The sequence below is a fragment of the Nelumbo lutea genome, chromosome 5 (assembly GCF_056320005.1).
Source record: "Nelumbo lutea isolate HS-2025 chromosome 5, American lotus-T2T, whole genome shotgun sequence".
Taxonomy (NCBI): Eukaryota; Viridiplantae; Streptophyta; class Magnoliopsida; order Proteales; family Nelumbonaceae; genus Nelumbo; species Nelumbo lutea.
In genome coordinates this window covers 3,306,165-3,332,841 of record NC_142688.1, presented here as the reverse complement: position 1 = coordinate 3,332,841, position 26,677 = coordinate 3,306,165, and the positions used below count along the sequence as shown (strand labels likewise).

Genomic DNA, 26,677 nt, shown 5'->3' with positions numbered 1-26,677 from the left:
TATAAGGCATATCAACTTATGTATTATGTATTGAATTTTATGTAAAGTATAATTGATAATTTATATAATTTTTATATATTTCAATTAAATAATTGAAAATTTTAATACTTGTTGTTGTAACTTTGTTTGTTAATAGAAAATTAAACACAACTTTTGGACTCAATTTACAAAACCCGCTCTCGACTTAGGATCTGCTGACTCATTCAATAGTTTTTGGTAGTTTTTTTTTGTTGTTAAAATGGGCTACTCATTCAAACCGAGTAGTCAAACCGGTGGTTAAAATGGTTCTATTTTTAGGTCGTATGAGTCACATGTTCGAATGACATAACACGTATGGTATATCTTAATGGACCTCACACACTCAATTTTTTGCTTGTAATATTTGTTGTCAGAACGGGTCATCCATTTTTTATATTTTTAATTGGAAACCGTCCAGGCAACCAACTCGTGTTTTACCCTAATCCCGGTCCATGGCAAGAAACCGTTGAATCGATCAATGACCCATTGACCCGAGTGGTCGAACCATCAACCCGTTCACCCGCTCAATGGTTTTTAGCCATTTTTTTTTAATTTTTGTCGTTAGAACGGGCCGTCCGTTCGAATCAAACAGTCGAACCATTGACCCGAAACCTAGTGGCCAGGATGGTTTCATTTTTGGGGCGTATGAGTCACACACTCGAATGACATAACATCATGGTTTTTAAAACCAAACCGGTAAGGGTTCCGGTTACCGGTTGAACGATCAACGGTCGGCCCGTTCTAACAAAAAAATTAAAAAAAGGGTCAAAATAGTTCGAACGGTTCGGTATCTAGTTATTAACAATATTTATAATAACTATTATATATTTATATAATTAGATAATTATATATATCTAATTATCTAACAATACAATTATATATAACGATATTTATATAATTTTAAAACTGACCCTGAGACCGAATTAGTCAGGGGTCCGGTTACCGGGTCGAACGGTCCAACCATTCTGACAAAAAAATAAAAAATTAAAAAAGAAATAAAAAAAGGTCAAAACCATTTGAATGATTCAATATATAATTAATAACAATATTTATAATACCTATTATATATTTATATAATTAGATAATTATATATATCTAACAATATTTATGTAATTATATATCTAATTATCTTATATAAATTTATTAATAGGAAATGGAGAGAGCAATTCACATATCTTGTAATCTATATATATATATATATATAAAGATTATCCATCATATTTGACGTAGATAAGAGGAATTCACATATCCGTCCCGCAGCATATCTCAACATTGAGAACATCTCGCACAGACAACTTTGAAAGATGTTCGCAATACACGCTGAGATGTGAATGTGGGCGCGCCTTTGGCGCAGATTGGATATCGGACAAGAAGATATTTTATTTGCCTAACACCTACCATGCCGTAATGGTATTATACCGGAAGAAATTTGAGCCAATCCAAAGGCAGAAGTCAGAACCCTCGTGACGAAGAAGGTAGCTGAGAACAAATCGGTGAGCAAGAGCAGAGAGGGAAAGGTATAGCGGTTTATTAGGACGGTATTTTAAAACCAGCAGTTCTTACCCACTCTCAGAGTATCGCATCCAGCCGCACATTGGGCATATCTCCCGTACGGGTGCTCTCGTTTCACAGTGTTCGCACGTTTATTTGCTTTCGGGAAATCCCGTCTACCTATAAAACGCTGGAATCAGTTGACAAATTTTTCCCTTAATTTCAACGATTACTTGATTACATTTTAGTTTTTATCAATCCTCTGTGGGTCTTCATTCTTAGAGAGGTCCTGTCTTCGATTTCGTTTCGTCGGAAGGGAGGAATAAAAAGAAGAATGATCGGAAACCAATTACGCGTCCGTACGATCTCCTGCATGGGAGCTTTTCCAATGGCCCAAGCGAATGCAAGTCGTTCTGTGTCGAATTCGCTGAGTTGCTTGTCATCTCATTCATCGTTTCAATTAGGCTTCCAGACCAGAAAATCTCACGGAACCAAATCGTTTATCATTTAGTGCAAGGCTTCTCGTCGAAGTTTTGGTGGGGAATCCAATAATAATGATTAAGAACGCGACAACGATTACCTCGAAGCCTTCATTATGGTTTCAGGTTCGAATCCGCCTTTATCTTTTTTTTTTTTTTTCAATTTTCTAATAATGATTGTCTTTAATTTGGTGAAATTAGTGACATTAAGGTCGCCATCATTGCTAGTTTTTTTGTTTTCTGCTTCAATGCTGCAATCACTTGGTTGTTTCCTTGCAGCATGTCCTTGCTTGAAAACGTTCTGTTGCAGTTTCCTTTGGCTCAGTTTGGGAAGAATACAAATACAAAATACAAATATGTACAATACAAAATTTTTTATACTATCGCTCAGTTTGGCAGGAGTAATGTAGAGTGCAAAACCTTGTATTTTGTATCATGTTGTATGTATTTGCACCGTAGATGTTTGCATTCGCATTATTTCCCAACTGAGCCTATATTTTTAAACCTTGTATCTACTTTGTACATATTTGTAATCTTCCCAAACTGAGCCTTGGTATTTAGGTTCTCGTTATAGTTTGTATATTAGAAGCGATTCTGAGCTTCTCTTACTATCTTCGTTTTATTTTAAATTCATTTTCACCTTTACTTGGTGAAGATATCGTAGATCAACATCAAGTTGTGCTTTTACCTCCTAAAGAATTCAGATTATCAGGAAACATAACTAGCAAGTAAGATGTATTCTGGATTTCATCTTTTTTTCTCTCTCTCTGTGCCGTATCTCGTATCTCGTATGGTTGATACATCAACCATGCACTGCGCCTTTGAATCCAATTTGGTACCCGAAAGAATAAATCAATGTATAAATGGAAAACGATGTAAAGCCGAGTCATCCAATTCTAATAATCTGCATCAATTTGTAGTCTGTATAGAGATCACCGAATAATCATTTTTTTCTCTATTCTTATCACGACGTTCACTTCACATCGGATCACTTTCACGGGCGTGCGGACCCCTTGGTCTTTTTCATATTACTACCTCAGTTGCTTTCCCTTGTGCAATAGGTATCCATATGAAGTATATGTTTGTGTGTGTCTCTTGTCTGGTCTGTTCATTTGCTTGTTATGTAAGTTTTATCTTTACCTATTTTTTTTTTGTTCCTAGTCTTGCTTTTGAGTTTCAAATAATATTTGAAATTTCAACTTCATTAGCTATCATTTGTGAAGCACCTCAGGATATTCTTTAAATTTCATTCATGTGGTTGAAGCATTGTCTAGGTGATCGCCTAGGCAATGGACCAGGCAAGCAGTATAAATATAAGCATCTTAGTGGCGGCAAATAACTAATTATGCCCTCTTTGTACGTTGATATGAATATGTATAACCCATTTTCAATCAATAGGAGTGCATGTAGATCTAATAGTTGGTTCTCTTAACTCTTTTGTATGTATGCAGATTATTTAAAAATTTTGGCATTATATAAAATCAACTCAAATTCCATAATATATAGTTATATCATATTTGCTGCCTAGGCATCACCTGATTGTCACCTAGGCATTGACTCACCTTACCAGGCCAAAGCTCCTAGCTATTGCCTAGCTGCTTTAATTATACTGAATTAACCATCTTTTCCAGTTTCCTCTTTCTTTTATTATAACATTATTTAGAGTAATCTTTTCTGGGTCTAATGAAACTTGTATGGTTTAAACTTTAAGTTTTCTTCCTATGTTTAGTCCTTTATATTTTATCTAGTTTTGATAGTTATCTTTCATTATTTCAACTACCACAGAGACTACCAGGCATTACCAACTGCGTAAGCAAGGTTTTGTGGAAGAAACTGTGAATAAACCCTAGTTCATTCTAGGTTAAAGCAGAGAAGAAGGAAGAAGAAAGAAAAGAGAAAGAAGGAGAAGAATGCTTGGCCATACTAGAAGAGAGAAAAGTGAAAGTCACCCTCTCCTAGCCGACCCACTTGACTTTTATTCATAAAACTTAAGTTACAAAAAAGACAATGTTGTCCCTCATAGAAGATGGGACACATAACTTAAACTCAGATACAATAGACATTTCACTTTCAATAAGATATGCCAGAATGATCAAAATACCCCTGACTCGAGCATTCTAACACTCCCCCTCAAGCTGGAGAGTATATATCATATAGTCCCAGCTTGTTACAAATGTAATCTATTCTTCCCCAAGACAATCCTTTTGTGAAGAGATCTGCCCACTGATTTCTTGAGCTCATATGGGATGTAGTTATTACCCCACTTATCACTTTCTCTCTCACAAAGTAACACACCTCAATATGTTTAGTTCTTTCATGGAAGACAGGATTGGATGAGATGTGAATAGCAGCTTGATTATCACAGTATAGTTTCATGGGTTTGTCAATTGAGAAACCCATCTCCTGTAGTAGGTTCTTCATCCATACTAGTTCACAGGTGGTATGGGCCATAGCCCTGTATTCTGCTTCTGCACTACTTGTTGCCACCACTGTTTGCTTCTTGCTCTTCCATGTTACAAGATTGCCACCCAGGAAGGTACAATACCCTGTGGTTGACCTCTTGTTTGATATAGAGCCAGCCCAATTAGCATTTGTGTACCCTACTATCTCAAGAGTTCCTCCCTTTTGGTATAACAAACCATGACCTGGAGCACCCTTTAGGTACCTAACAATTCTCATAACAGCTTCCCAGTGAGAAACTCGGGGATGTTGCATAAACTGACTCACCACACTCACAGCAAATGATATATCTGGTCGGGTAATGGTCAAATAGTTCAACTTTCCCACCAATCTTTTGTATCTTCCAAGATCATCAAACTCTTCACCTGCATCCACACTTAGCTTGGCATTGAGTTCCATAGGAGTCTCTGCTGGTTTAGCACCTAACAACCCAGTTTCTTCAAGTAGGTCAAGAACGTATTTCCTCTGACATAGGTTGATCCCCTGTTTTGACCTCGCAACTTCTATTCCTAAGAAGTACTTTAGCTTCCCTAGATCTTTCGTATTGAAGTGATCCTGTAAGAATTTTTTCAGTCTGTCAATTCCATTGCTGTCACTTCCAGTTATGACAATATCATCCACATACACGACTACCAAGATTTTTCCATCTTTTGAGTTATAGTTGAGCACAGAATGATCAACCTGACACTGTTTCATCCCAAAGGCCTTCACCACTTCACTGAACCTGCCGAACCATGCACAAGGAGATTGTTTCAGTCCATAGATTGCCTTTTTGAGCCTGCACACCTTACCAGCCCCCCCCCCCCCTCGAGCAACAAACCCTGGTGGTTGCTCCATATACACCTCCTTAACAAGATCACCATGTAGAAAGGCATTTTTTATGTCAAGTTGTAGGAGAGGCCAATCATACATAGTAGCCAATGAGATCAACAACCAAACTAAACCAATTTTAGCCACAGGAGAGAATGTCTCCATATAGTCCACACCATATAACTGAGAATAGCCCTTGACCACCAACCGTGTTTTCAATCGTTCCACACTGCCATTAGGAAGATGCTTCACTGTATAGACCCATTTACACCCAATAGTGTGCTTACCAGGAGGAAGGGTGGTGAGTTCCCATGTGTGATTATGTTGTAGAGCAGAGAATTATTCTTCCATGGCTTGCCTCCACCCTAGGGAGGTAAGAGCTTCTTGTACACTCTTGGGAATGGGAACCGATGAGAGTAATGATATAAACTTGCAATGAGAAGCAGAAAGGTGAGCAGTGGAAACATAGTCTGAAATGGGATGAGAAGTACAAGTACGATCAAGATTTGAGGGAGAAGGAGTAGTAGTAGGATCTGCCGACAGGTGCTGAAGTGGAGGGGCCAAAGCACTTTTGTGGGTATACACTTGAGTAATTGGTGGCCTCTCTGTAGTAACAGGCATATGATGTGCATCTGCAGTAGGAATGGGAGCTACGGGAAGAGGGTTCATAACTGGTACAGGAAGAGGAACCACAGAGGGAGAAGAAGAGACCCTGGCATCTAAGAAAAATGGAACTGATTCAAAGAAGGTGACATCAGAGCACACAAATGATTTATAAAATTTTGGGTTATAACACTTATACCCTTTCTGAGTCATCGGGTAGCTAAGAAAAATACACTTCGTAGCTCGAGCATTTAAGTTGTCTACTCCAGACCCCAAGTGTTGAACAAAACAAACACAACCAAAGACTCTTGAGGTGAGAAGAAAGGGAGACAAAGTGGGAAACAACACAGAGAAAGGGGATTGACTTCCAAGGATTGACATGGGCATCCGATTTATCAAAAAACAGGATGTAAGAACAACATCACTCCAAAAATGCTTTGGGACATGCATATTGATCATCAAGGACCGAGCAGTTTCAAGAAGATGACTATTTTTCTATTCAGCTACACCGTTTTGTTGCGGGGTGTAGGCACAAGTAGTTTGATGAATTATTCCATGATGTTCTAGGTATTGCTAAAATGGTGAGGAGATGTATTCTTTGGCATTATCAGAGCGAAGTATTTTCAAATGAACACCAAATTGAGTGCATATTTCAACATGAAATTTCTGAAAAATAGAGAACAATTCATTACGATTTTTCATAAGGTAGATCCATGTCATCCTTAAAAAGTCATCAACAAAGATTGCAAAGTACTTAAACCCATTGTATGACAACTTTATCTGGACCCCATACATCAGAATGAACTAAAGCAAAGGGACTAGAGACACGACTATCAATTCTTGGACTAAATGAGACTCGATGATGTTTTCCCAACTGACATGACTCACAATCTAACGATGAAAGATGACTCAAAGAATGAACTAGCAGCTTCAAAGACTTGAGAGAGGGATGACCGAGTCTGCAGTGCCATTGGAGAGGAGTAAGAGACGACTGAAAAGCCACTAGGGGGCCACCACCATCAAGGTAATACAAACCACCTGCTTCATGCCCTCCACCAATCTTCTTCCCCGTCTTGAGATCCTGAAACACACAAGAAGAAGGATAGAAGGTTACATAACAATCAAGAGACTTGGTTAATCTGCTAACAGACATAATAAGATTAAACGGAAACTTAGGAACATATAAAACAGATGCTAAAGACATGGATGAAAAATCAACATCACCAACACCACAAATAGGAGATGTAGAACCATTAGCAAGAGTAACTGATTGAGATGTGGAGGAGCAAGAAAGGGAAGAAAATACATCAAGAGTCCTAGACATATGGTCCGAGGCTTCGGAATCAATGTTCCAGGGTGAGGCTTTGGAAGCCAAGCAAACCATACCTGAATGGGCAAGTGTAGCTGTGTTCTGTTGAGATGTTTGAAGGAACTGTTCATACACTGCCCGTGGTACACTCACCATTTCCTGCCTGGAAGCACAAGCGGGTGTGGAGGGGGTTGGGACAGTTTGCTGGCTTTCAGTAGTGGTGCTACTACTCTTAGATGTAGCATGGTTGGCCCAAGTGTTGGGTGGACCACGCAAATCATAGCAGAAATTAACTGTGTGCCCCTCTAAGCCACAATGTGTACATTTTCTCTGAGCATTACTCCTTCTTCCGCGGCCTCCCCCTGACTCTCGGCCTCCAGTCCGGCCACTAGCCCGGTTAAATATGTGTCCACCACAGTTGCTTGGAGGGCCACTGCTGCCACCACCACTTCTACTTCCACGGCCACTCCCTTTAGTCACTACCAAACCAGATCTATCAGAGAAGGAAGAATGTTCCACTGGCTCAATGGATGTCCTTTTGAGATGGGCAAAAACTTCTTCAAGTGAAGGGAGAGTTGATCCCCCCAATATTTGTGCTCTAACAGGCTCATACTCAACCTTCAAGCCCATAATAAACCTAGTCACATCAAGCTGTTCACGTTGCTTTTGTTGGATCTGGATATCTGATGTTAGAGGGTGATACACATTTAGCTCATTGCGGATGTTCCTCAAACTTGCATAATATTTCTCTAAGCTTTAACTTCCTTGCTTCAAATTGAAGTACTCTTGGTACAACTGATATACCCTAGTTGTGTTGTCTTGTCCAGAGTACAACTTTTTTAGCATGATCCCAGATCTCTTTGGTTGTATCTAGGAACATGAAGTTCACACTAATCTTTGGTTCCATGCTGTTCCAAAGCCATGTCATTATCTGTGCATCATCTTGTTCCCAATCACTGAACCCAGGAGAATAAGAGGAAGGTTTCTCCTCCCTCACATGTTTTACTTTCCTCTTGGCCTTCAAGAACACCTCCACAGATTTTTCCGATGGTACATAGTTCTCACCATTCAACTTGATGGATGTCATTTGAACACTTATATAATCTGAAGAAAGCATGATGTTGGTTTTGTTGTCATTCCCATCTACGGAAGAAGCCATCTCCATTATTTCACTTTCATGTATACAACACAACCACACACTCTTTCACACGGCTTATCTCACTTATAGCACCACCAATCCCAGCTTTAAATACACATTACACACCACACACTAAGGCTGAAATCACTCAGTCTTCACATCAAACACCTGGGCTGCACACTGCAAAACCATTCACCATCACACACTAAGACAAATCACTCAGTCTTCACATCAAACACTTGGGTTGCATACTGCAGAACTGATTACACACAAGGTCTAGGACCCAACCACCACTACCACCAATCACCACGACACAACCACCACCAATCTACTGCTGTTGTGAACCTCAGCAGTTGACAACTCTTCTTTCAACATACATATGAAGAGGAATACGATTGAAATGCATATTAGTCACACCAAGAATCACCACAACCAACTTTTGAAGCAACAAGAAAACATTTATAGTCCCTTACTAGGACAAACAACAGTAGTGTTCATACCCATCCACATTCAACCCTCTTCGATACTGAATAGAGGGTTTAGTATACCACTTCAACGATCACCACAGCAACGACAGGAGGCATTCTCACCTCCAGACTCACAAAACGACAGCTCCTTTTCAGCCCCTTATCGAACCTCCACTCAGGTCAATCGAAAAAGAAGAAGACGACTGTGAAAGCTGGCAGCGAACCCAGAAAGAGAACAGCAACAAGAAAAAAATAAGGATACGACCTTACAGCTCTAATACCATGTGAATAAACCCTAGTTCATTCTAGGTTAAAGCAGAGAAGAAGGAAGAAGAAAGAAAAGAGAAAGAAGGAGAAGAATGTTCGGCCAGATTAGAAGAGAGAAAAGTGAAAGTCACCCTCTCCTAGCTGACCCACTTGACTTTTATTCATAAAACTTAAGTTACAAGAAAGACAGTGTTGTCCCTCATAGAAGATGGGACACATAACTTAAACTCAGATACAATAGACATTTCACTTTCAATAAGATACACTAGAATGACCAAAATACCCCTGACTCAAGCATTCTAATAGAAACAAAGTGGCAGTCATCTGGTCAATTATTTCCTTTTCCTATTCAAGGAAACGAGTCCAAAGCTGATGTTTCGTCGATTGGTCAAGGGTTCCTACAATTTTCCTAAAAGTTTCTTGTGATGGAGGCTTCTTATTGCCAATTATTGTTGGTATGTATATGATGCTTTCACATTTTATTAATTTCTTTTGCTAGTCATCGTTGTCCAGTATTCTCTGTCATTTTGGACAGTCTTTTTATATTGGTAACTCTGTCTACTAGTGCAGGGGAATATGCTGTCAAAAAAATAATAGATGCATTCATGGAGGATAAAAATGGGGTATGATTTCATTGTTCAGTTTGCTTCCGTTGCTACTTGACTGTCAATTTGCATTTTCTTTCTATTCAACTTCCTAATTGGCAATCAAATTTGTGCTTCATGCAGGATTCTCCAGACCAGTTCCAGTTTGTGAGAAATCTTGTAGAGAAACTTGGCTATGAAATAAGGACCTAATCTCCTTACGTATGTATTAGCCGTCTCTTTATATAACTTATGGTCTTATTTCTTTGTCATTTCATAATTTATCTCTTTCATTAATATTTCATAATAAAATTCTGAGTTGAAATGTTCTGTAAATGTGACTATAATTCAAGCAAGGTTTTTAGGTTCTGACTCCCACTCTCCTAAACCTGGATATGACATTATGACTTACGGAACCAGTCTGTTCATGTTTATAATTATTCAAGGCATATCATTATTCTTCCTGCTTCTTGTGGCGAGTGAAAGCAGTCTTAATAAATCTTAACTATGCTATTTGTTAGGCTCCCTGGAAAAGAAAGGTCCTTGGGAGATTATATCACATAATAATTATTTCAGGGAGTTTTCCTCTTATTTAAACAAGATAGCCTCCCATGTTCCAAGAGTGGATAATGTGATGGTGGATGAACTTTGCTTATCACCTTCCTCTTGTATTCTCTTTTTTATTTTAATGAAATTTCTATTTTACTATCAAAGAAAAGGGACTTATTTCTCATATTTGTTCAATAGAGGATGAATAACTTTTATTTCCTTTGATACACTAAGATGTTTTTTAGATAAGAACTTCGCAATGATTTACTTTTCTACATGGGGTATTCTTTGTCTTCACCATGAATTTATCACATAACTGATTATGAAAAGTTCAAGCAATTCTTAAAATTGCTTTTAAGCAATGTTTGGTGAAAAACCTAGAAAGCCTGATTTTGCTGTCATTCAGCCAAAAAAATGTCTTTCCATTAAAGAATACCCATATCTAAACATGTGTAAAGTTGCTTGTCCATATTAAAAATAAATTCTTAAAATACTTTAATGCCTGTTTGGGAGGGCTCCCCGATGGTGGCATTTGGCTTTGCAAGGTGGGCTCCACCTGGATAGCCTATAAGCAATGGTTCATAAAAAGCTCAGAAAGCCCATTGTTTGCTTAAACTTTTTGTGTCCTTCAATTTTTTTGACTAGTGGCCCTACTTTTGTGCCTCCATGTACTGAAATCAGTGATAGTCTTGAACATGGAGAAAGTAGCAAATATCAGTTTATTTGTAATTTGTTATTACCCTCTCATCACTTGTTTAAGTCATTTTTTTCCTTCTCAGTTTGCTTTATGTTTGTTATTCTTTTGTTTGTCCTATTCTTTGTGTATTCTCCCTCCATCCTTTCCCTTCTAAAAAAGTGTCTATCTATTCTTTAATTTTTATTGAAAAGAAGTAAAGTCTTGTGCATGCTTATTTTTTTGGAATGACAAAAAATTATCTGCTTTGGTTTCATTTTTTATTTGCATTACTTTTATTATGCATTACTGTAACATTGGTAGTTAGATAATCTCTGCAGAGATGTGCATCATGTAATTTCTTAATGTGCATTTGAAAGAACCTAGGAGTAGTTCCAATAGGTGATGAAATGAGAAAAAGTAGATTGAGATGGTTTGTTCACGTACATAGAAGACCATCAACAGAAACCGTAAGAAGAGGTGATTTATTGCAAGTTGAAGGGGCTAAAAGAGCTAGGGGTAGATCAAAAAGGGCATGGGTTGAAGTAGTAAGAAATTGTTTAAGTGCCCATAATTTAACAATGGATATGGCATTAAACAGAATGGAATGGCAAAACAGGATTCATCTTGCCAACCCCATATAGTTGGGATAAGACTTGGATGATGATGAGAAAGATGACTTCTTGAGGCCTAATGTTGGTTTAGAATTCTTAGAATATATTGATGTAATAGGTGTGTGGTTAGGAGTATTCTTATCTTTGTACTGGTTTGAATAGGGTTACTTTGGTCTGTTCTCTTTCATATATTGATGTTAAAGTATTTATATGTCACATGCTGGGGTAAGACTCACTTAATTGAACTTCCACCAAGCAGGAGAGAGTAATCTTCTCTTCTCTCCTAACCTGTGATCACCCATTTCCTTTTCATCTTCTATTTTTCATTAAATCTGAACCATATTTATAAAAATTTTATTCCCAGTACATTGCAAATTTAATTCTTTTTTTTTTCTGCTGCATAGTACACATAATAATTTTGTCAGAATAAAACATGGATATGATTAATGGCAATTTCAAAGCTGATCTTTTTGAAACCTAGAAGTGAAACATAATCTTTGAGTCTTTGGAACTTCAATCTCCTGGCTTCAAATTTAGACACCTAATGATAAAATTAGTGATAAACAGTTTGCTGTGTAGATATGATTGAAGGAAACATCTTAATTGATTTTCTTAAGCTTTAACAGCCATTTGGAATCAATTCTTTTGATTACATATACTGGAAGTAAGCTGTACTCTTTCCATATAATGATTTTCTTTTTTACATCAGGTGAAAATGGTGCATATTATGGAAAGAGTGGTTAATACTTACCATGCCAGAATATATTTTAGCAAGTAACTATAGAACTTATGATAAACTAGTTTCTAGGAGTTTTTTTTAATGGCCAACTCTTACATATATGATTGGCTTGTACCAGATACTTTTGCTTTCCTTTTGGTAAACACATTAGGTTTATGAAAGCTCATTTTTAGCCCTCATGAGGCTTTTATATCTGCAGCGAGGGGAAAAAGCTTTTCTAAGTGTGGATGCACGCCCATCAGATGCCATAAATGTGGCCAAAAGATGCAAGGTAATGCTTTTAGGGCTTTTTCTTTCCTGTTGCCTGGAAGCAATTAATGTTATTGATCTTGGAAGAGCTAGAAGATGCTTTGTTAGTAGTTGTACTTGATTCTTATAAGTTGTGGTGATTAATTCAAAGGGTTGGACTACATACAACAGAAGGCATTGAATCCCAAGATTGATTCCTTAAAAAACATGGTGAAAAATAAACTGGATAAATCAAAGGATAGAGAATCCTTAAAATAATTCCCTGGAATATAATATGATGCAACCCTAAACTCCAGAGATTTAACTATCCTAATCAAGTTTCTTAGAGGCCAGGGTTCCTCAGAGTGCATACATACCTGCCCAGTCAACGCTTGTGAGTATGTCAAGTCCAGCAGTCACCTTTCATGTACTTCTCCCTTGCAATATAATATTTTAAAGAAAAATCTATGGTACCAGCACACTTTTACATGAGTGCTCTATCATGTTGGACACTACAATTATTTAGTGTTAGCCTTGTATAGCTTTATGCAAAAAATGCCAAAGGTTAGGACCATATCCAATCTACCCCTCCCATGACCCCCCTATGGCTGGAAGCAACATTTAGTAATGGCCTTTATGGCCTTGTGTCCAGTACCTTGTCCAGCTGTGTCCTTAGGCCTGGGATGGGAGGTAGACCTTTTTACCAACTTTTTTTTTTCTGATACGTGTTTCATGTTTTAAAATCCCTTGAAATAATCTGGTCATCTCTGTGTTCAAGAATTTTTGTATACATCTGTATAAAATATCCTTGGAGAACTTTTTTAGATGTAAAAATGACATCATTGAGAACTTTTCTTTTTTAGATTCCTGGAATTTGAAGAGGCAAGAAATATTCTTGGGGACATTGATAAAATAGAAGGCACATTCTGATGCATTGTTTATAGGCATCTCTTTTTCAGCAGGCATGTTAAAGGCATATTCTATCTTAAATTCTTAATATTCCAAATAACGTGTGTACTAATAAATTCTAGGCCATTTTGGTTAAACCATATGAAGGTATGTGCTTATTTGTGTAGAAGGTATACAAACACTTGCTATTCTGAGTTTTAGTGTAATGGAAGCATAAACTAATTTAAGTTGGACAAGTCTTGGTTGCTCGTGAGTCACGGTTTGTCACAATTGAATTGAATCATTATCATTATCATCCAAGCCTTGACCTAACTATATAGGTTGGCTACACGAATCCTGTTTCACCATTCCATTCTGTTCAATGCCATATCCGTTGGTAAATAATGGGCCAAAATTCAACCACAAAACCATGCCATGCATTGACATAAGCCTTCTATTTTTGTGGAAAGTTCTATTATTAAAAAGGCAATTTCTATCATTCTATGATGCTAGAATTTTCACAATTGAATTGAATACAGGTTCCGATTTATGTCAACAGACAAATTATCTTGTCTGATGCTATTACGATTGTTTATGGAGCACACAGAAGAAACCGTGCAAAGTCAGTTTATGATGTATCTTTGGACAGGTACTTAATCATTCTTAGGCTTTACTTTTTCTGGTCTTTCTTATTTCTGTAACTAGAGAATGACCCCCCGTACTAAGTACAAGGTCAGTATTCTGTTTTTTTTTTCTTTCTATTTTTGTATTCTAACAAATTTTATTTGACACCCTTTTTATGTTGTAAATATAGGCCATTATTTTATTTGATTTTTTTATGGTGACATTTGTTATTTTATTTAATAGATTAAATCAAGTTTTATTTCTAAATAATAACCCATTTTATTGGACCCTACATCATTTAAAATGAGTTTTTCTTTTCAGTGGAGGTAATTACCATTTGAGTGGGTAGGCACATGTGTGAGTAAGGAAGCTTTTCTTTGAGAGTGGGAATAACCACTATGAGTTTCTCTTTCTTGAAAAATAAGATGCCACTTGTCTGAGGGCTTTGTTTTAATATTAGATTTGTGTTGTCAAGGTGTAAGGACTCCATTGTATCTTCCTTTTATAGTTTTTTTCCCTTCCACTTATAAAATAGATACATGTTCAATGTGAGGCACTGCTACTGTGCTACAAGGTGTGTAAAAGGTGGCCTTGCCTATATGGTTGTGTAAATATGTGATAAAAGCACTTTATAAATTAAGTCCAGTCTAAATAGTAGCAAGAGCATTTCTCTGCATCACATGAATGACATAGCAGCCAAAATGACCAAACCTCAGAAGACTTGTGTGCAATTCTTATAAACTCATACTATTATCATGCTTTTTTGGTATCATAGTTGGACACTGTTAATTCATCAAAAAAAAAGTTGGACACTATTAAAATAAAAATTAAAAAAAACTTTGGATGCTAAAATGTGTTGGGGAAACCACCAATGCAAAGTTGAGCATAATATTCACTAGGGAATTGGATACCAGGTCAATCTGGAGTGTCCACCTGATGAATGGTTTGAACCTGCTGCATCATCCTTTGCATGGCTGAAATCAGATAGATCATGTAATTCCTAACTTTGATTTAATTAGGTAACTTTTTTTCAAACATTTTAGAGGAAGCAATTAAGTAAATACATAATGGAGGCTGTGTTTGGGAAGAGAAAAAAGTGAAAGCACTGTTGTGAATGCAAATTTGTTCAAATAGAAGGATGTAAGCTGGTTCGGTTTTGCAGTCATAAATTTACAGTCTCATGTTTGTTCGTGAAAGTGAAAACATGAACCTCAAGGTTGGAACTTACCTTTTTTATCTCGACCAGCTTTGAGTGCAAAAACAGTTGAAAAAACAAAATTACTTTCTTTTTCAGTACGAAAAACGTATTATTACCAAATGCCTGCAAAACTGAATGATAGTGCAAATTCACTTTGTTCTGCATGTGCACTCTTACCAAACGCAGCTGAAGTTTTTTAAAATGGAAAAATAAGTAATTATATCCCCTTTGTATATTGATATTTGTGTTACTATTTTGGGTCAATAGGAGTGCATGTAAACAGTAAAGCTAAAATTTAGGGCTCTTATCCCTTATATGTTTCTATGTTTTACTTTGAGCCAGTGAAGTTATTCAAAAATCTTGTCACCATTTTTTAAAATCATGTGTAAGTTTTTATTTAATAATCGTTTAGAAATTCAAGTTGCAGTTTTAATAATTTATAATTGACATGCAATTAAATATACTTGTATAATTATATAATTATATGGACAAAATATTCCTTAATTGGGTCAAGTAGGGGAGACCGGATCTGTCCTCACACCGACCTCACTGACACATCCTATCATGCATTGGGAACATCTCCCGTACTTATAAGTTATTAGTCACGGGAGATCCCGTACAAGTGGGTGTGCCTGTGAGGCACCCGTGTGAGGAGCAGATCCCGTTCCCAAGTAGGGAGCTTCCCTACACAGCCTACCATATTTCTTTCATGTGGAGAGATGATGTGGGCAATCTGAACTATCCGTCAACTAGGGGATACTCTGGATTGACCACCTGTACAAAATATTCCTTAATTGGGTCAAGTAGGGGAGACCGGATCTGTCCTCACACCGACCTCACTGACACATCCTATCATGCATTGGGAACATCTCCCGTACTTATAAGTTATTAGTCACGGGAGATCCCGTACAAGTGGGTGTGCCTGTGAGGCACCCGTGTGAGGAGCAGATCCCGTTCCCAAGTAGGGAGCTTCCCTACACAGCCTACCATATTTCTTTCATGTGGAGAGATGATGTGGGCAATCTGAACTATCCGTCAACTAGGGGATACTCTGGATTGACCACCTGTACAAAATATTCCTTAATTGGGTCAAGTAGGGGAGACCGGATCTGTCCTCACACCGACCTCACTGACACATCCTATCATGCATTGGGAACATCTCCCGTACTTATAAGTTATTAGTCACGGGAGATCCCGTACAAGTGGGTGTGCCTGTGAGGCACCCGTGTGAGGAGCAGATCCCGTTCCCAAGTAGGGAGCTTCCCTACACAGCCTACCATATTTCTTTCATGTGGAGAGATGATGTGGGCAATCTGAACTATCCGTCAACTAGGGGATACTCTGGATTGACCACCTGTACAAAATATTCCTTAATTGGGTCAAGTAGGGGAGACCGGATCTGTCCTCACACCGACCTCACTGACACATCCTATCATGCATTGGGAACATCTCCCGTACTTATAAGTTATTAGTCACGGGAGATCCCGTACAAGTGGGTGTGCCTGTGAGGCACCCGTGTGAGGAGCAGATCCCGTTCCCAAGTAGGGAGCTTCCCTACACAGCCTACCATATTTCTTTCATGTGGAGAGATGATGTGGGCAATCTGAACTATCCGTCAACTAGGGGATACTCTGGATTGACCACCTGTACAAAATATTCCTTAATTGGGTCAAGTAGGGGAGACCGGATCTGTCCTCACACCGACCTCACTGACACATCCTATCATGCATTGGGAACATCTCCCGTACTTATAAGTTATTAGTCACGGGAGATCCCGTACAAGTGGGTGTGCCTGTGAGGCACCCGTGTGAGGAGCAGATCCCGTTCCCAAGTAGGGAGCTTCCCTACACAGCCTACCATATTTCTTTCATGTGGAGAGATGATGTGGGCAATCTGAACTATCCGTCAACTAGGGGATACTCTGGATTGACCACCTGTACAAATATTCTAGTCTGACCCAACTGTTATTAGTGTCTAGAACAGGTTATTGACTATTTAAAGTCTCAATATTATAATTATAGTTTTGCCTAAAAAGGGGTTTATTTATTTATTTTTTTTTGATAGAATGTAAAGGAAAAAAAAAATTCAATATTATATTTTTGTCTCACACTGCCAGTCCCAAGCCCAGATAAAGGAAGGTGAGTCAGGTTGACAGCCGGCACCAAAACTTTTGCCAAACTCTCATGATATAGAATGAAAAAGGGGGTTTGTTTCTGACCATTTGGAATTTTAAGTTCAAAATTTCCCCATTAATAGGGAATAGAGGGAGGAATGCACCGTGCAAGATCTTTGGCTAGAAGTGTGAATACCTCATTCACATAGGTATTGATTACTTCTAATTATCAATCAGCGTAAATGGGGAATCTTTTCTTGTTTGGGACTGGCCTAAAGATGTATTGGGATGTGCAGAAAATGGCTTGCTCTTTTTGCTGTTTTTCTGTAATCTGTAATACTCACAAAACTATTTTTTTTTTATCAATTACAGATAAAAAAACGTTTGGATCCATTTTTGCCCCAACCACTTTGCCATGCTGAAGATTTCTTTGGTTGTTCAACTTTTTTGTCGACTTGTTGCCAACAAATTAGTTGTTTTACATGTGCTCATTCTTAAGGCCACTTGATGGTAAAGAATACAAATAAAGCCATTATTTTAAAAGGCTTAAGCCTCACAAGGCCCTTGTCAGAAAGAGGCGTACACCTCAAGCCTCAAGGCATGAGATGCAGCTTGAGGCATAAAAAGGTGTAAGTCTCAAGAACCAATGATTTAATACAACAAAAATAAATTTTATGTATTTATATAGTTCAAAATGTATGAGAGGCACTCTAGTAATTATGTGCCAAATAAAAAAAGTTAAATGAAAAGCCAATAAGGCAAATCAAGTTATCTTTGTGTTTTAGGACAATTCAATGCAAAAAAGGCCAATCAAACTCTTAGTTTTATATTGGTTAAATCAAGTGAGTTTTTTTTTTTAATATTCTAAATCTAACGTCCCAAGTTTGTTATTTATCTCATTCCTTTTTCTAATGAATTTATTTTCATTTTATTGACTTTTTTTTTTGCATAGATAGATCAAATCCCTAAGTTGTTTCCTTTATTCTAAGTTGTTGGGTAACCATAAATCTAATATAAATTATATGGATGATTCATTATATGTATCTCATTTACGAAAACAATTTTGATGATGGAGAATTTTGATAGTCTAAAACATTATGATTGATTATTTGAATAATTTGAGAAACTTGAAATGTAAAAAGGTTTATAATTGTTAGTTGATTAGTTGTTTATATTGCTTATGAACGTCTATCATTCTAACTTGATATATCATATGTTATTCTATCATTTATAAACTTCAATTGTTTTTTTTTCTTAATTTTCAAGGCTTACACCTCAGAACGCCCTTGAGACTTATGCCTCACCTTTTTCGGCCACCATGCTTCAACTACACCTTCAGCCTTTTAAAACCTTGAATAAATTTAGCTGCACCATTCTAAATATTGGATGTATCTTTCCAGTGCTGCAGATGGTCCAGATATACTGGCCAAGGAACTTGATCTGGTGAAAAGTATCAAGTTAGCTGTTAAAGAAGAAAGGTACAGAGATGCCGGTATAGGAAACAAAACAGCCACCAATTTCCTTCTACATTATTGTTGTTGTTTTTTTATGTACTTTAGACTGACACAGTTGCTTACTATTCCTGCAGCAATGTGGAGAAAAAAAAACTCTTAAAGCTCCGAACATCAAGCTATGAACTTTAGGTGGTTTGTAAGGTATAAACACCTAAGTGGCTGTTTACTTGTACACTTCACTATTTTCATTTTTCCCCCTATTTCTCCTTACTAAATTTGAAGAAAAGTTTGGAAGGCCAAGCACACATTTGGTTTGGATGTTTAAAGAAAGTTTATTGTCACAACTCGGTTGAATTTTGATTTCAGCAGTTCATTGATTTTGCTTAGGTTCATAAAACTACAATTTCAGCATTTACTCTTCTGCAAGTTTTACAGATACATATTGCTTGTGTTTCTAATGCAAGTATTTTTCTCTTAAATAGAAAATCTCAAGTCAGAGGAACCATAATCCCGTGGAACATGATGCAACAGAAAAAATGTCTTCAAAAGAATGGTATGTACAGCTCTAACTTACAAATAGGGAAATTGTCGGTGTAAATAAAATGTAAACTGTTATGCACTTATGCTGTTAAAATTTGTTGGGATGAACCATCTTTATGTGCATGTCTTGGTAAATAAATAATCACAAGATTCACAACAAACAAGTGCATAGTCCTGATCTGGTTTTCTAATCACAACCATCTCTTTATTTCTCTTGCTAAATGAATGCGATCTGTTTGAGTTCTATTGCCTTTTTATTTTTTTACTTTTTGGGTAAAAATGCTTTGTAGAATTCACTGATGTGGGCCCCACGGCTGTGGTCCCCATGGTGTTCGTATGACAGCACATGAAATCTTTGTTAGTTATGTTAGTGTTAGTTGGTAGTTATTTTAGACAGCTTGTTATTTCAGTTTATTATTGTTTTATTTGCCATGTAAGCATTAAGGGCAATTCTGCCCTTTCCTACAATTAGTGAACATAACATATAAATATTGAGAGAGTGGCGGCGGTAGATTCATTCGATCTGTTCCTCCTTTTCAAAACCCTTGTGTTCTTCTGCTTTCTTCTTCTTCTTCTCCCTCTTTCCTTCTACTTTTCTCAATCTGAAATCCTTTGGAATCCAATACTGACTGTAGTCTTGATCGACCACTTGGTATCTGAGCCTATCTTGGGTTTCTCATGTGTGTCTAGTCCAACCGACCACATGAGAACTGTCTAGGGCTGGAAGCTTACAAAGGACTGTTCGTTGGCTGATTCTTGGAGGTTACCAGAAAGGTTTAGCAGTTGCCCAAAGGCTTGTAGAGGCTTGGAGAGTGTTTTGGTAATCATGAAGAATCAGAGAAGGTTAGGGTTCAGGCCACGATTGAAGGTAGCGATCAGAGTTTTCTGGGTAAGTTTTTATTTTTCCCTTGAGATTGCTGTCAGTCAAGATAGGCTGGACCTATCTGGGAGGAGCGGCCGAACTCTCCTTTATTTTCTTAGAGGCGATCAGTTTTTTTAGGGTTTGTCATTAACCCTACGGCCGGACTTGACTGTGAATCCTTTGGAAGGTGCGGCTGAGCACTGTTTATGTTCTCACAAAGGTTTTCCTAACCCTACGATTAAAACCCTAATTCTGCTTCAGCATTACAAGTTGTTTTTCTAAGTGGTTTCTAGACCTGTTTCGGCTTCCGAGCCTGTTTTAGGGGTGAGAACTGTTATCGGACTAATTATATTCTGACTGTCGATTGGTTTCAGATAAGATCTAAACTGATTTCATACAGATTTCTGACTGTGATCAGTTATTTAAGTATTGTTTTCTATTGCAGTAGCCCTAATAGTTCTTAATTACTGATTCTTAACCAAGAATGGAGTTCAAAAATCAGGGGGAAGGTGTCTTTGGGAACAACAGTCCTGATAATATGTTTGAGATTGCGTTTCAGATTACAAATGTGAGATTTGACGGATCCAATTACTTGGAATGGGCCCAATCGGCTATGATGGCTATTGGGGGAAGGGGAAAACTTAGCTACCTATTGGGAGATGTGAAAGAACCTTCCAAGGATGACCCAATGTATACCAAGTGGGTTCAGGAGAACTACTTGGTTATGACATGGATGTGCAACTCTATGCAGCCACATATCAGCCGAAATTACTTGTGGGCAAAGACAACCAAGGAAATATGGGATGTCATGAAAGAGACCTACTCCCAACCCCTTAATGTTGCTAGAGCCTATGAACTGAAGTGTGAGGTAAATAACCTCAAACAAGGAGAGAAACCAGTCTCTGTTTATTTCTCTACCTTGAAATCTCTGTGGCATGAAATTGACCATCTGGAGACTCTTGAGTGGGAAAGTCTAAAAGATGCACAGACCCATAGAAAGCAAGTCGAGACCAATAGGGTGTTTGAATTTCTGGTTGGCCCGAATTCTGATTATGACATTGTGAGACAGCAGATACTGATAGGAGACAGTGTGACCTTATCTCAAGCCTACTCCCTAGTGCATAGTGAAGAGACTAGAAGAAAGGTTATGATGCAACATCAATCCTTCCCCCCAGCTCTAGTAGTAGTTAAACCTTAATCTAGGGGTGATACAGAAAGGGACATGAAGAAGAAAGATAAGTAGGATCTAGTATGTGAACATTGTAAGAAATCTAAGCATACGAAAGATACATGTTGGAAGCTGCACTGTCATTTAGTCCCAGCAAAACTAAGGAATAAAAGGGGTAATGCTCGTATGGTTGTGAATACCGATTTTGCATCCTCATCAGGCACAAAAGGCACGCCCCTAGATACCTTAGCTGTTGTTCGGGCTGCCCTAATACAGTTAGAATAGGAGGTTGGGAATTTAGCTCAGTCATCTCAGTCACCATCAGCCCCTGCCACATCAGCATTTGCTCATTCAGGTACTCGTAGCCTCAGCTTACCATGCTTCAGCTCCAGGTAACACTGAACATTGTTGGGTAATAGACTCAGGTGCATTTGATCATATGACTAGCTTGCCATCACTGTTCACTATTTATTACTTATCTTCTAGTAGAGATAAAGTATCCATTGCTAATGTCTCCCTTGTTCCCATTTCTGGCAAGGGTGACATTAAGTTATCTGATACTATCTCCTTATCCTCAGTCTTGCATGTTCCTAAACTTGATACTAATTTGCTTTCAGTCAATAGTATTACAAAACATCAGAACTGTTCAGTAACCTTTTTCCCTGACTAATGTGTTTTTCAGGACTTGGAGACGAGGAAGGTGATTGGGACTGGCCGTGAGACGAATGGAATCTATCTGCTTGGAGAGAGTTCTCATTGGAAAGAGCCTGTGGATAAGAAGTCTTTTGTCTCTCAGTCTGTGAGTCCAGTTATGCTCTGGCATAATCGGTTAGGTCATTTATCTTTTCGGTCTTTGCAGAGTCTGTTTCCTATTTTGTTTGAGTCTGTTGAGATGTCAAATTTGAGATGTGAGAGTTGTGAGCTTGCCAAACATTGTAGAACATCTTATTCCTCGAGTAATAAAAGTAGTAATTCTTTTGATATTGTGCACACCGATGTTTGGGGCCCATATCACATCCCTTCTATGGGGGGTATAGATATTTTCTATTGTTTGTTGATGACTATACCCGTTTTTATTGGGTCAAAATCAAAATCCTCAGATCTGATCATGCAAAAGAATACTTTGCCAAGCCACTGGCCTCTTATCTACTCGATCATGGGGTTATTCACTAGAGCACTTGTCCTCATACACCACAGCAGAATGGGATTGCCGAGAGGAAGAATAGGTACATTTTGGCGGTGGCTAGAAGCATTATGTTTACCTCCAATGTGCCTATCCGTTTATGGGGTGATGCTATCCTTACGGCAATGTATCTCATTAATCAAGTTCCCTCACCGGTTCTTGACATGAAGCCTCCATTTACCCTTCTATACCCAGACGAGGAGTTGTTTACTATTCCTCTTAAAACCTTTGGTTACACTTGCTTTTGTTCAGATACTTGGACCTCATTATTCCAAATTTGACCCTAAGGCCTCCAAATGCATTTTTCTCAGTTATGCACAATCTCAAAAGGGTTAATGCTACTATGATCCTGTTTTGGGGAGGAGATTTGTTTCTATGGATGTCACCTTCTAGAGGAGGTAATCTATTATCCTAGGGCTTCTCCTCAGGGGGAGAGTAGTGAGAATTTGGGTCTTTTTCTCATGGGGAGCGCAGTGGGAGTGGGGTTAACTCATTTAAGGTTCCTTTACCCATTCTATTAAGTGATGAGGGTTGTATTGGTGAGGGTTGTCAGAGGGATCAGGAGTTGAAAGTCTATCACAGTCAATGGAGGTAGGTTGATTTCGGTCATCAGCAGTCTAGGCTAGCCCCAGTTCCTTCTACGGATCTAGATCCAGGTACTACAGTCCCCTTATTAGGTCCAGGACCCACTGAGATACCTTCCACTGTTGCTACTTCCCTTCCTTTGGATGACCTTGACCTCCCTATTGCGGTCCGTAAAGGGAAATGGCGTTGCACCACATCCACAGTTCATTGCATTTCCCAGTTTCTATCCTATGATTGTCTGTCTCCTATTTATATGTACTTTCTTACTTCCATTGTTGATATTCCTATCCCCAGAACAGTGCAAGAAGCTTTGTCAGTTCCTGAGTGGAAAGATGCAATGAAAGTTGAAATGGATGCCCTTTTGAAAAATAATACACCTACCCAAAGGAAAGAAACCGGTTGGATGTAGGTGGGTATTTACTGTGAAACATAATGCCGATGGCTCCATTGAAAGGTACAAAGCCCGGTTTGTTGCAAAAGGATTTACTCAGACTTATGGTATAGATTACTTGGAGACTTTTGCCCCAGTAGCCAAGATGACCACTATTCGAGTTCTATTAGCCCTTGCAGCAAGTTACTCTTGGCCCTTGTTCCAAATGGATGTTAAAAATGCCTTTCTGAATGGAGACTTACAGGAAGAAGTCTACATGCAGTTGCCCCCTAGATTTTATGATGTAGAGATAGGTAAGAAGGTTTTCCAACTGAAGAAGGCATTGTATGGACTAAAGCAGTCCCCTAGAGCTTGGTTTGATAGATTCAGACTAGCCCTTGGAAAATTCGGCTATGTACAGGCCCAGTCAGATCATACATTGTTCGTTAAAAGAGTGAACTCTTCCTTGACCTTACTTGTTGTATATGTGGATGATATTGTAGTGACAGGGAATAATAATAGTGAGATTGAGTCCCTCAAACAGCTCCATCAAGAGTTTGAGGTGAAAGATCTTGGTGCACTGCGATATTTTTTGGGTATTGAGGTTGCTAGATCTAAACGGGGGGTCTTTATTTTTCAAAGGAAGTATGTTCTTGATTTGTTGGCGGAAACTGGAAAGTTAGGTGTCAAGCCTGTAGATACACCCATTGAACAGAATCACAAGATCAGTGCAAAGGATGGAGAGCCTCTTGAAGACAAAGCTATGTTCTAGTGGTTGGTTGGAAAGCTCCTATATCTGTCTCACACGGCCAGACATCAGTTATGCAAGTCAGTGTTGTCAGACAGTACATGCATTCCCTTAGAACTACTCATCTTCTTGCAGCTGAGAGAATATTAGCATACTTGAAGAGATGTCCAGGTAGAGGTATACTGTTCAAGAATAATAATCACATGAAGGTGGAGGTCTATACAGATGCTGATTGGGCTGGGAGTGCTGATGACAGGAGGTCTACCTCTGGATATTGTGCCCTTGTAGGAGGTAACCTTGTCTCTTCGAGGAGTAAGAAACAAAGTGTTGTTTCTCGCTCTAGTGCCGAAGCTGAATACAGATCAATGGCTAATGGAGTGGCCGAAATCCTATGGCTGAAATCACTACTTGAAGAGTTGGGTATTGATTATGAGAAGCCCTTGATGTTGTATTGCGATAATCAGACGGCTATTAATATAACTCACAATCCGATGTAGTATGACAGAACTAAACATATCGAAGTTGATTGACATTTTGTCAGAGAAAGGGTCTCATCACAAGAAGTGTCTCCTGTATATCACCTCCAACATGCAGCTTGCAGATCTTCTCACCAAGGCTGGTCCAAGGAAGAGGTTAGAGGCAGACCTATGCAAGTTGGGAATGACAAATATCTATTCCCAACTTGAGGGGGAGTGTAGAGAACACTGATGTAGGCTCCACGGCTGTGGTCTCCACGGTGTTCGTATGACAGCACATGCAATCTTTGTTAGTTATGTCAGTATTAGTTGGTAGTTATTTTAGACAGCTTGTTATTTCAGTTTATTATTGTTTTATTTGCCATGTAAGCATTAAGGGCAATTCTGCCATTTCCTACAAATAGTGAACATAATATATAAATATTGAGAGAGTGATGGCGGCAGATTCATTCGATCTGTCCCTCCTTTTCAAAACCCTTGTGTACTTCTGCTTTCTTCTTCTTCTTCTTCTCCCTCTTTCCTTCTACTTTTCTCAATCTGAAATCCTTTGGAAGAGTCTTGATCAACTACTTGCTTTGATCAATTATCTTTGTCCAGAAGATCTAATTAAAGAAGGACAAAGAATACGGCCTTTCAATAATCAGTTGTCCTTGTAGTTTGGTGCACTAACATGAGGAAATGACAAAAAATCAAGTTACCTTCTACTTCATCTTTCAATAATCAATTGTCCTTGTCTTTAAATTCATCATATTAAACAGAGTGACATAATATAAGAATTTTTGTTATTAATGATGAAAATGACAAAAAATACAGAAAATATATAAAGAATGCAGATAAAATAGACTTGGATGGGTTTAGGTTTTTAGGACTTTGATAAAAGTTACTCAAAAATAAAGGATATTTCCTGATTAAAAAAAAGGTCTAATTTGTAACCCATTATTGTTGACCAGGTGGGATGGTTCAACCCGGGTTTGTTACTGACTAACTGTGGTGTTTTGTTCTGTAGAGGGCCTGTAGTTGGACCTAGTTGTTGGGGGTAGCTTTTGGGGTCTGCTTTTTGTGTTTTTGTGTGTTGCCATCTCGTAGACCCAGGTATTGACGTTCGCTTTGGGCCTGGTTTCTCTCTATGGAACCAGGCCTTTTTGTATGTTTTTGTTTTCTTTTCTTCTTAATAATTTCTACCTTCACTCTCTCTCTCTCTCTCTCTCAACAATTCAAGCAGGTCACTTGCTGGTGACTCGGTCCACATTTTTTGTGGTTGAGGGGGTAATGGACCTGGATTCCTGGTTAGGTGACAGGTCGACCAGTCTGGCGAGCCGGGTCAACAATGGGTTGAAAACATTAGCTTCATGGGTTTAGAAGTTGGAGCTTTGCCATTGGACATTAGACCATTGGACGTTGCACCATATTCTGGATTATCATGACATCTTTTATTCTTGACTTATGTGCATCAGTGCATGGAATATGCATGTATAAACAATGGTGAATTCCTTTTTATGGAGCGAGGAAGAAAAAAGGTTCTATCGTCTTGTCAGGAGTGCTAAATTACTGGGGAATATTTCCACGCTCATCCAATGTACATTGTGAATATCTCTCACGCATGTATATTAAATTCATGGGGAAATGTTTTTTGTGTGTGGGTGGATTTATGTGCTTAAGACTACAAAGTTTGTGTTTTCAGGAGATCCGATCTCCTTCCAATGGCTTGGCAAATCCATATTCCATATAATTGCACACTTGTAAGGAGACCTGTGTAGCTTAGAGAGGCAGGTCTTTTGTACAAAGGGGAAAAGTGGAAAAACAATGTTTTAAAAATTGAACCGGAGATCGAACTATTTTTTTATGTTGTGGATCACTGATTTGGCCATCCGGGTCAAACGGGTTAGACCGTGTCACATCAGAAAATATATAAAAATGTATTTTATTAATAAATAATTTATACTTATACATGTAATCTATGTATTATTTTTATTTTTATTTATAAATATGCTAAAATTTGTGATTTGAGACGAAAAAGGGTTTTGTGGCAAAAATAGTTG

The 26,677-nt window shown here is 38.2% G+C and overlaps 1 protein-coding gene across 13 annotated transcripts; it reads left to right on the top strand.

The window, feature by feature from the left end:
• The first annotated feature begins 1,521 nt into the window (after positions 1-1,521).
• Positions 1,522-26,284, top strand: LOC148849867 (bifunctional nuclease-like). Of its 13 annotated transcripts, none has more exons than XM_088947680.1 (10): positions 9,039-9,497; positions 9,608-9,665; positions 9,771-9,848; positions 12,320-12,472; positions 13,857-13,966; positions 18,653-18,730; positions 18,841-18,907; positions 19,189-19,259; positions 25,645-25,730; positions 25,861-26,284. In XM_088947680.1, exons 4-7 carry the CDS (start codon positions 12,380-12,382, stop codon positions 18,893-18,895), a joined length of 336 nt encoding a protein of 111 aa, XP_088803806.1. In that variant the 5' UTR covers positions 9,039-9,497; positions 9,608-9,665; positions 9,771-9,848; positions 12,320-12,379; the 3' UTR covers positions 18,896-18,907; positions 19,189-19,259; positions 25,645-25,730; positions 25,861-26,284. The 13 variants fall into 13 exon arrangements, with proteins under 13 accessions (XP_088803813.1, XP_088803805.1, XP_088803810.1 ...); XM_088947682.1 differs by having other exon boundaries at positions 25,858-26,284; XM_088947688.1 differs by having other exon boundaries at positions 18,653-18,744.
• Positions 26,285-26,677: the final 393 nt, after the last annotated feature.